We start from the raw sequence: 12,034 nt of genomic DNA, 5'->3' as shown, positions 1-12,034 counted from the left end.
TCACTCCTCAACCTCCTACACACCTGAGAAACAAGTCCAGGCTATCCAGCCTCTCGTTATAACTCAGACCTTCCATTCCAGGCAACATCCTGGTAAATCTTTTCTGAGCCCTCTCCAATTTAATGAAATCCTTCTGAAAGCAGGGTGACCAAAACTGTTGTGCTGATACTGTGGCTTGACAAGTTTATTTTGTTCTGGGTCTTTTTTTAATGAGAGGCTTTAAGACAGAGATACCAAGCCGGCTAGTGAGACCCATAAAGTAAACAGGTTGGAAGGCTTTTGGGCTTTTTTTTTTAAAGTTAAAAACAGCAAAGCAGCATTGGATGGTCATGGCCAGCTCTCACCAACCAGGATTTCTAGTTCTTTTTAGTTTTTTTTTAGGTTTAGCTTGAAACAGTTTCTGTTGGAGTTTCAACAGGGCAGAAGCTGCTGGAGTTTTGAAGAAGTAGAAGCTATCTTTTCCCTCTCTCAGTTCCAGCTGGAAGCTGGAGTTTCTCTCTGTTGCAGGATTACCTGTGAGACAAATCTATTTTTCTGAATTTGCCTTTTTGCCAAGGGGTGTGTTTGTGGCATGTTACTACATTGGAATAATTAATTCATAATAGTTACTGTATCTGTAATTTGGTTAAATTTTCCAGTAGAATTAAGTTTTTATAAGTTCTTCATACTTTTGTTGTATTTTAGCTGTGGTGTTTAAATAAATTACGTTTTGCTTAACATCAAGTTGTTTGACCAAGCTAATTGCATCTGGAACACAGCATGTTACATTTGCCTTTAAAATAAAGAAAAGTTAGAACTAATGCTGCCTTCTTAAAATATTTTGCGGGGACCTGGTTTGGCCCATAACACTATACATAATATCCAGAAGAGGCCTCACCTATGTCTTATACAACTTCAACATGACATCCCAACTCCTACCCTAAAAGGTCTGGGCAATGAAGGCAAGAATGCTAAACACGTTCATAACCACCCTGTCTACATGTGATGCAAATTTTAAAGAATTATGTACCTGGCGCTCAGGTCTCTCTGTTCTACAACATTGCCCAGGGCCCTACCATTAATTGTATTAGTCTTACCGTTGTTTGTTTTACTAAAATGCAATACCTCATATTTATCCAAATTAAACCTGATCTGCTACTCCTCAGCCATTGACCTAATTGATCAAGATCTCTTTGTAATCTTAGATAACATCCACCATCCACTATATCACCAATTTTAGTGCCATCTGCAAACCTACGAACCATGTCTCCTAAATTCTCGTTGGAATTTAGCATCAGATTTTCCTCATTTCAACCCTCCACCATCAGGGGAACACATGTGATTTACCTGACACTTGTGCAGCTTTCTGCATTCGCAGTTTCATAAGATCAAGATCATATTAAAAGAGCAAAAGAGCTACCAAAACTGCAAAACATGACTGCTTCGTCAGGACAGAAGCCTCTAACAATTAACACTGGTGGGGCTGAAGAATTCAAAACAAAGACAGGAAACCATTCCAAGGGCCTCATCCACCATTTGGTTACTTAGTGACCTTTCAACTCCTGTGATTACCTCATGAAATTGAAGTCAAATTATTGACCTGGTGAGGGAATTGGCTGAGTGGACAGAGACAGAGTGGATAGCCTCTCTACTGGACAGGTTTGTGGCTACTGGAGACCTGCAAAAATTTGTGTACCATTCTCAGCTATTCAGTTCATTCATTTATGACTTGGCTAATTCGATAGGAAGCCCTATCTGCTGATGAGGCAAAGACAAATAGTAATATAAGCAAGATTGATGGAAATGTAAAATTAGAAAGATATCAAGAGATTATGTAAATATACAAAATTATAACAAGTATACAATGTAAGCAAATATGAGGTCATCTACTTTACAACTAAAAAGGATAGACAGGACATTTCTAAATGATGAAAACCTAGACACAATCGAGATCTAAAGACTTGTGGATAAAGTACATAGACAAATAAGATCTTATAGAATCCCTACAGTGTGGAAGCAGGCTGTTCAGCCCATCAAGTCCACACTGACCCTCTGAAGAGCATCCCACATTCCATCCAGACTCACCCTTTCCCTGTAACCCTGCATGTCCCATGGCTAACTAACCTGGCCTGCACATCCCTGGACACTGTGGGCAATTTAGCATGATCAATCCACCCTAACCTGCACGTCTGTGGGAGGAAATCGGAGCACCTGGATAAAACCCAGACAAACACAGGGTGAACGTGCAAACTCCACCCAGACAGTCATCCAAGGTTCGAATCAAACCCGGGTCCATACCACTGTGAGGCAGCAGTGCTAACCACTGAGCCATGGTGCCATTCTAGTTTGATGTTTAACAATAAACAATGCTCCTTTCCAGTTGGATTTCTTGTGTTATTACAGAACGGTGAAGTTTTGAGGAGCGATTATACAAATAAAGATTGTATTCCCAGAAAATAAGACATCAAGTACAGAAAATAATCAAAAACACTAATTGAACACAGGCCTTTCTCTCTGGAGAAATGGAATGCAAAGGATTAAAAGTCATGCTTCAGCTATACAAAGCTTTGATGAGAACATATCTGGAGCACTGCAAGCAGTTTCAAGCACCACATTTTAGATATACATGAACAATACCTGGATTCCAAGGTGTGATAATCCTTACAAGCTCCATGGGAATCACTAATAAGCCTCCTTGTGGAGTTCATTGAGTATGAGTTCACTTGGGTACAGGCAATGGCCTGCCCAGCCTGAACTCATCACCTGTGCCCTTTATAAAACAGACTGCAGTTCATGGTGCTAATTAACAAAAAACAAAAAAAAAGTTTTAATGATTTTGGTGGTGGGAAAGTCACTCAGTGGTGCATTATAGATGTATAGGAAAGAAGAACAAAAGAAACCCTTTCTTGCATAGCCACATTCATGCCCATGTGTCTTTGGAGAGGGGCCACGCGATATCCACCAAAACTCTCAATGCCTTTAGAGAAAGGTGGGCACAATGGGGGATATGGTGCTTTATTTCTCCCAATTTCCCCATCTCCCTACCTCTCCCTCCCCTTTGATGGTTTGCATTGCTCGTACTGGGCTTTGCATGTAAATATGTAATTGGTTGCATGAGTATTTTCTTGGCGACGATTGATAGTTAAAAACAGATGAACAAGTCACAGTGATTTGGTGGTGGGAAAGCCTTTCCATTGCGATTAAAAGCACTTCTGGATACAATAAAAAAGAGCAGCCCCCTCTTCCCTGGCTACGTTCATTCCTGGAAGTCCTTGGAGAAGGAGCACGCAGAGTCCACCAATACGCGCAATGCCTTTAGAAGGATATTCATGTAAATTTCTATTTGGCTTCACAGGTGATTTGCCAGTAGTGATCAGTGGTTGAAAAATTAGTCACGGCAATTTGGCAATGCTTGATGGGGATAATAAAATGTTCAGTTCTAAGATAGCACTTCTGGATTTTTTTTAAAAAAGTAGACCCGGGGATAGGTATCCTAAACCATCTGTCCTGGGCTGGGACTAGCCTATATACAGCATGGGTAGTGGCTCTATTTTGATGTTCCACAATAAACAATGTTCCTTTCCGGTCAAGTTTCCTGGGCTATTACAGAAGGTGAAGATTTGAGGAGAGATTATATAAGTAAAGGTTGTATTCCCTGAATTTAGCATTTTTACAAGTAATTTAATCAATCCTTCAAGGTTTTAAGGGGATCAATTAAGAGTAGGCTGGGGGGAAAACTACTTTCGTTTATTGGGAAATCTAGAATTAGATCACATTGTCCAAAGATTAGAGCCAGACTTTTCAGGAATGAAGTCAGGAAGCACTTAGGTGAAGATGGTTGGAACTGACTTCCACAGTTAACAATGAATGCCAGAGCAACTTTTCATTTTAAAATGGTGACCAATAGATTGTTGTCAGTAAGGTTTTAGAGTAGAATTGTAGCTCGGGTTGTGGATGTTGTGGTTGGTTTGCTCGCCGAGCTGGTTCGTTGTTTTTCCACAGATGTTTCATTACCCTGCTGGGTAACATCATCAGTGCAGCCTCCGATAAAGTGCTGTTGTGTTTTCCCCCTCTGTTATTTAAATTGATGTCAGCCAAAACTATTAAGGAATATAGGAAAAAGGTAAGTATGCAGATTTATCAGAGCAGCCATGATTTCATTGAGTGGTGAAGGGTGTAATTATTCCTGTTGTTATTATATTCCTACCTCAGGACTCATTCTTGAAAAGGATAGAGTACCCATGTCCGGTCCTAGCAAGAGTAAGGTGAAGAAAATTGAGGTGAGGCCAATGAGGCCTCTCAACCTAGATTTAATTCTATTTCTGCTGAAGGGCAAAGGACAATCCATTCCTTGGACTTAGAGTCATAGAGTCATATAGCACGGAAACAGAAACATCAGTCCAACTGTCCATGCCAACCATGTACCCAAGCTAAACTTATTGCTAATTGCAGACCAGATAGAGCCAAGAAATGTGTATGAATAGAGATTTGGCCAGCAACAGGTAGCTGATTGATCTAGGGAATGGTGATCTGTGGGAAATGACAAAGGCCTTCTGCCTGCCAACAACCATGTTATTGGCTCCCAGGTAGCTTGATTCATAAGCCACTGGACCTGCAGTAAAGGAGTTCTTTCCCCACAGTAAAAATAAAGCCTTAACAAAGCTGGTTTATTTCCTTCAGCAGTTGTTTTAAGCTGTGGTTTTTAACCAATAAACTAGAGGCATTATTATTGTGCAGCAGTCATTCTGTGAAACTTGCAAACAAATGAATGGACCAGGAGAAGGAAGATCTAGAACCTCTAGAACTGAGGCAAAGGGATCATCTCAGCAAATCCTCTGGACAGGGACCAGAGAACTGCCTTCCTAATTTTTCCCTCTACCTATAACACCCATCATTTTGTGTCTGTCTGTGTGTGTGTGGGAGTTTTAAAATGTTTAATCAGTAGAGTTACTGTAGAGTTACTTCATTCATGGGATGTGGGTTAGGGCTAGGGTTAAGTCCTGGTTAGGCCAGCATTTAATACACCAGAGGGCAGTTAAGAGTCAATCACATTGCTGTGGGTCTGGAATCACATGTAGGTCATACCAGGTTAGGACATCCGACTTCCTTCCATAAAGAATGTTAGTGAATTAGATGGGGCTTTACCAACAATCGACAATGACTACATGGTCACCATTGTACTAGCTTTTAATTCCAGATTTTTAATGAATTCAAATTTCACCATCTGTAACAGTGCGAGTCAAACCATGTTGCAATGTGAAATAACTCCACAGAGACTGGTATCCCATCACCAAATTGCCCTTTATTTACACATGGAGAGTCCATGACACTGATTCAGCTTCCTCAGAACCAGCTTTCATATGACCCGTGCGCTTGTTCAGGACAGTCGCACCTACCTGAACTTCATACATCACTGGACCTGATCTTGCATCAACCATGTCTCTTACCAATGCAGGGCCATCTCTATGGTTCCTACACCAAACTTTGTCCCCTGAAGTAAACTGTCTCCCTTGCTTAGTGGAGTCTTGTGTCTGGCATTGGTGTTCCTGATGCCATTTCACTCTTTCGCTGAACCTCCCCCCCACCTCCCCCACCCTCAGGTTCGGGAAAATCAGATTTAACCTGTTGCAGAGTCTTCTCCCCATTAGCAACTCTACTGGAACAATCCCTGTAGTTGCATGACGGGTGGTAACCAGGACAGTTTGGCATTTGTGAAGCTGTAGGCTGTTTCTTTAAGCCTTCCTTCAAAGTTTGGACTGCTCTTTCTGCCATACCATTGGATGATGGATGGGATGGAGCTATCGTTATATGATGAATACCATTCAACTTTAGAAAATACTCAAATTCTCTTCTCTCATTGCTTTCCTAATTTTCTTTTTAAAGTTCCCCCCTGAACTTTTTATAAAAACTCCTAAAGGAATTCTGCTCTACTGAACCCTTGGTATCTGCCATAAACTTTTTTTAAATTTAAATCCTAACCGTTATGTTCTTTTAAATCCAGGGTTCTCTGGTCTTTGTCTTTATGGGAACATATTTGACATAAGCCCTTGTTATTTCCTCCACCACAGGTATATCTGCAAGTAGCTGCTCCCACTGTCTTTGGGCCACCTCAAATCTTAGTAAAATTAGCCTTTCCCAGCCCATCCTTAGTCTTTTCATTAACCCTCCTGAATATAACCGAGTTATGTTCCCTTACTGATATGTGTTCCACTTGCCTAGGCTCATTTCTGAATATGAGGTTCAGAACTGCCCTCTCCCTTGTTGGGCTTTCTACGTATTGGCTAAAAAAGTTCTCCTGGATGCAATTTAAGAACTTTATTCCCTCTCTATCTTATGCACTAAACTTGCCCAGTTTATATTTGGGTGGTAAAAATCCCCTATTACTGCCTTATTTTTCCTATATTTCTCTGAAATCTGATTATATAGTTAATGCTCTATTTCTCTCTGTTTGGGGAACTATAGTACATGCCCAACAGTGTTTTTACTGCTTCTGTGTGTTTTGCTTCTCCCCATACAGCCTCATGTGATGATCCTTCCACAATATAATTCCTCCTCACTGCTATAATTGATTCCTTGATCAATGTTGTGAACACCCTCTCCTCTTTTATTCTCCTCTGTTTCATATCTGACGATCCTATAACCAGTAATATTGAACTGCCAACCCTGCCCATTTTCAGTCATGTTTTGATCATAGCAATGATATCACATTTCTATATGCCTATCTGAACCCTCACCTTGGTTATCTTATTCCTCAGGGTCTTGTATTAAATATATATTCCACTTAGCCTTGCTAAACTAATTTCTTTCTTATCTAGCCTATGTTTCATCTGCCTTCCAGACTCACTCACCTTTACACTTTTAATCCCATCTCAGGAGCTCGAACAGTTCATCCACTTCACCAACACCTTCCACCCCAACCTTAAGTTTACCTGGACCATCTCTAATACCTCTCTCCCCTTCCTGGACCTCTCTGTCTCCATCTCGGGCAACCCCTAGAAACCGATATTCATTTCAAGCCCACCGACTCCCACAGCTACCTAGACTACACCTCCTCCCACCCACCTTCCTGCAAAAATGCCATCCCCTATTCCCAATTCCTTCGCCTCCGCCGCATCTGCTCCCAGGATGAGGCATTCCACTCCCGTACATCTCAATTGTCCTTGTTTTTCAAGGACCGTAACTTCCACCCCTCAGTGGTCAAGAACGCCCTCAACCGTGTCTCCCACATCTCCCGCAACTCATCCCTCACACCCCGTCCACGCAATAAGAACCAAAAAAGAATCCCCCTCGTCCTCACATACCACCCCACCAACCTCCGGATCCAACGCATCATCCTCCGACACTTCCGCCATCTGCAATCCGACTCCACCACCAAAGACATCTTTCCCTCCCCACCCTTATCTGCTTTCCGGAGGGACCACTCTCTCTGTGACTCCCTTGTCCGCTCCACACTACCCGCCAGCCCCACCACATCCGGCACTTTTCCCTGCAACCGCAGGAAGTGCTACACCTGCCCCCATACCTCCTCCCTCACCCCCATCCCAGGCCCCAAGAAGACTTTCCACATCAAGCAGATGTTCACCTGCACATCTGCCAATGTGGTATACTGCATCCGGTGTACCCGGTGTGGCTTCATCTACATCGGGGAAACCAAGCGGAGGCTCGCGGACTGCTTTGCAGAACACCTATGCTCGGTTCGCAATAAACAACTGCACCTCCCAGTCGCGAACCATTTCAACTCCCCCTCCCATTCCTCAGAAGACATGTCCATCCTGGGCCTCCTGCAGTGCCACAACGATGCCACCCGAAGGTTGCAGGAACAGCAACTCATATTCCGCTTGGGAACCCTGCAGCCCAATGGTATCAATGTGGATTTCACAAGCTTCAAAATCTCCCCTCCCCCGACCGCATCCCAAAAGCAGTCCAGCTCGTCCCCGCCTCCCTAACCTGTTCTTCCTCCCACCTATCCCCTCCTCCCACCTCAAGCCGCACCCCCATCTCCTACCTACTAACCTCATCCCACCCCCTTGACCTGTCTGTTCTCCCTGGACAGACCTATCCCCTCCCTAACTCCCCACCTACACTCACCTTTCCTGGCTCCATCCCCGCCTCTTCGACCTGTTTGTTTCCTCTCCACCTGTCCTCTCCTCTATCCATCTTCTATCCGCCTCCCACTCTCTCCCTATTTATTTCAGAACCCCCTTCCCCTCCCCCTCTTCTGATGAAGGGTCTAGGCCCGAAACATCAGCCTTTCTGCTCCTATGATGCTGCTTGGCCTGCTGTGTTCATCCAGCCCTGCACCTTGTTGTCTCGGATTCTTCAGCATCTGCAGTTCCTACTATCTCAGCTTCTCTCCCCTCTGAACTACTTTTCAGGATCCCAATCCCCTGCCAACCTATTTTAAATCCATCCTAATAACATCAGCAAACCTCGCCACGAAGATGTTAGTTATATTTCTGTTCAAATGTAACCTGCCCAATCTGTACAGTGGCCCATTTCACGCAGAAATGCTCTCAAAGCTACAAGAATCCAAAGTCCGTCCTCCTACACAATCTCTCCAATCGCGCATTCATCTGCTCAATTCTTCAATTCCTGTAGCACCAGGAGTAATCCAGAGATTATATTTGAAGTCCTGCTTTTTAATTTTCTACCTAACTCCCTTGTTGCGATCGATGAAGTTAATGACTAAGATTAAAAGTGTCAAAGAATGCAAACCTTTGTATCTATTTAATCATTACTATCCATCAGTGTTTGGTTCTTTTTCTGTGGTGGAGGTGTAAGTTAAAGCTGGCCATTACTTGTCTTCTCCTTTACTGGGACACAGTTCTACAGCCCTCCAGTACCTGGTACAAGAGGCTTTTATTTATTTTTGATGCTATCAATAAACTGTTTAAACACAAAAGACAACAGAAGCATACCAATATCTGCCTTCACTCAAATTTAAGATAGCAGCACTTTCCAGTAGGAGTTCACAGAATCACAGAATGGGGGCAGCACAGGTGGAGGTCTTTTGGCCCATTGTGTTTGTACTGGCTCTCCAAAGAAACAATTCATCTAGTGCCACTCTTGTGCCATCTTCCTGTGGCGTCGCAGATGGTAATCAATCCCCTCTTGAATGCTACACTTGAATCCATCATACTCTCAGGCAGTACGTTCAAGTTCATAAGCATTACCTGCATGAAAGCAATGTTCCACATGTTGCATTGCTCTTTTATTTCCAACATGTTTTCAATTCATCCACTAATCATAGAGTCATAGAATTCCTAGTGCGGAAGCAGGTTATTTGGCCCATCCAGTCCACATCGATCCTCCAAAGGGCATCCCACCCAGACCCACCCCCTGTATTCCCCATGGCTAATCCAACCAGACTGCATTTGCCTGGACATTATGAGCAATTTAACATGGCCAATCCACCTAACCTGCACATCTTTGGATGGGAACAGTTCTTCCCTATTTACTCTGTCCTAATCTTTCATGATTGCAAATACCTATCTATCAAATTATCAAAAATTGTCCCAACTTCCCTTTCTGAGATACTCCTGAGAAGAATCAGGAGCAGGAGCTACTGCCAATTTTTCTTCCTGAAGGGTGCAGCATCAGAGGAAACTTCTCTACCCCAAAAAAACAACTGACTCAGAAGAGACCCGGTTTCAAACTGGTTGTTGACTTTCTGTTACCCTGAGCTTTACATTAAACTAACAGATTATTGGCTGTGCTTCAGAGGTGTGCTTTGATTTTATACAATGGAACAGTGTTAAGCTTTGCTGATGCTGGCATTATGAAGGATGCTGCCCACAATATATGTTCAATACATAGTGGAATGGGTGAAGATTTCATGAAGTCAGACTGGGCAGAGTCTTACACAAAGGTATGATCTCCAATAATATAAAATCACCAGGTTTAATGTGTACCTTGCCTATTTAGAGAGTGAAAAGTGGATGTTTCAAGACCCCTTTAAGATGGCAAAAGTACTTCCTTCAAATGAAGGATAAAAACTGAAGTGTCAGTTATTGAGAACATTTCAAAAAAAAAATCATCTGGTTAAGAGAAGCAGTGAAACATCAAATACTGGGACATAAACAGACAAACTGTTAAAGTTGAAGGTATGAAACAATATCAGCAACTGCTGGAAATGCTCAGCAGGTCAGTCAGCATCTGTAAAGAGGAAACAACAGGTTAAAGCTGCAGTGGGGAAAAGCCAGGCAAAACGCTGGGCAATTACTAAGAGGCCCGAAGCACAATGCAATAAAAACACGCTAGAAGTGGACTGCAATAAATATAAATATTTATTATAACAATAAATATGAATTTGTGATAACGTTACAAGTTAGGGGTGGCAAATTGATTCCCATCCCTTCATCGTCCATCAATACTGGAATGTTCTGAACTGCAACTACTACTTAAAAAAAAGTTAAGTAAAACTAATTGGTTTATGCCACAGAGTTATGTTAAATTAAGAAAGCTCCCTGTAATCAAAAATACAGCAATTTGAATGCTGAGCAGTCCTTGATGGCTTATAATAAATAATTTTACACATGTTAAAAACAGCTAGAATTGAATAAATACTGAAATTAACATCGACCACCTTTGGAAGATTTGCTCCCCCTCTTCACATTCATGTACCACCTACCAGTCCCTGGCCTAGGAAGTTGGCATGCAACCTGCTGCCTGGCCTTTGTGCTAGTTTTGCTCACTACTTATGAAAGAGCAGGAGGGAAAGGATGAGCATCACACGTTCCTATCTCCAATCCCTGTCTACTTCTGACAAAGCTGCCTATAGTTGGCAAATAACTGTTCAGGGAAATTGTGAACATCGAGCCAAAGACATTCCACAATGTGGCATGACAATAGCGCTAGCATTCTGCCCACATTTCACCTCTTTGCAAGTGCAATCATTTATCATTTTTAAAATAAGCCATAATGAACTGCAACTTTATATATGTAACAAGGGAGCAATTAAAAAAACAATTATTTTTAAAAATGTAGGTTTAATGTTAGTTTATTAAAATATTACTCAAAAAGAAACTATAACAATATAAACAACACTCACATATGTCTAGCAATAACCAGAATCACAAGCACTAACTAATAGTTAGGTGTGTTTCAACTGAAGTTTGAAACTGAATAAAAAGTAAATGTCACTGAAGACAGTTTAAAATGTATCAATAACAATCTGTAACACCAACAAATTTTTCTTTCTGTATTTTTTGCGTGCAAAAGTTAAAATTATATTTTCACTGCTCAATATTTTCATGCATGGATGTTATAAACATCAAGTGCTCCCGTGTGGAGACAAAACTGTGAATTCTCAGTTTGGTTTATTATAAATAAAAGAATCATCATTCCAAAGAGATACTTTTTTATGATGGTATGGTTAAAACAAATGGAATAGTTTTTTTTTAGCTACAGGCTTTTTAATACTTTGCCTTCTTGTTCATCATCACTATGGACCATCTCCACTCTTTGTGGCTGTGATGGAGCAGACATTGGGGTCGTGAAGACATTTTCCAGTGCTCCAACATCTAACTGTGGCACAGAATTCAGGTACTCTTCACCTCCCAGGCTGTTGGAGTGAGGTCCTTCCTCAATGCTGCTATTGCTCCTGGAGTCTGTGTTGCGTTGACAGTCATCTGGGTACTCTCTAAAAGGGTAATCTCTATTCAGTGCAGAGAACATAGCTTCATGCTTCTGGTATCGGTCCTCATAATAGCCCAGGCATTCAGACATGCTGTTTGCGAAATCACCATAGCCATAGGGTGGCCTACTGTAAGGGCAGGTACTATAGAGGGAAAAGAGATAGAATCAGTTCAATGTTTGCCTATAACATAATAACGGACAACAACATTGAATGCATTACAAAGAGTTACAAATGGTTTGAAGGATATTACGAACAAAACAGGAAAGCACAGCAGTGTAACTGTTATGTTAAGTTACATTCCTAATGTTATTATCCTTCAAACATCTGACCTTGCCAACATCTACTTCTTCCAAAGGCACTTTGCCACTATTTAGCTGATTTGGGCTATTATCCAGATCTTGGTTGTTAGTTCATAGA

General features: G+C 41.9%; 1 protein-coding gene across 1 annotated transcript in view; it reads right to left on the bottom strand.

Annotated features, from left to right (window-relative positions):
- Positions 1 to 11,382: 11,382 nt before the first annotated feature.
- Positions 11,383 to 12,034, bottom strand: part of LOC109937209 (SRY-box transcription factor 30) — a 36,703-nt gene continuing 36,051 nt past the window's right edge. Inside the window, exon 5 of the mRNA XM_048603934.1 lies at positions 11,383 to 11,758. Within this exon, the coding sequence (XP_048459891.1) occupies positions 11,383 to 11,758 (376 nt within the window). The remainder of the gene's footprint in view (positions 11,759 to 12,034) is intronic.

This window comes from Rhincodon typus, chromosome 12, assembly GCF_021869965.1.
Source record: "Rhincodon typus isolate 14 chromosome 12, sRhiTyp1.1, whole genome shotgun sequence".
Lineage (NCBI taxonomy): Eukaryota > Metazoa > Chordata > Chondrichthyes > Orectolobiformes > Rhincodontidae > Rhincodon > Rhincodon typus.
This window is presented reverse-complemented; position numbering and strand designations above follow the sequence as displayed.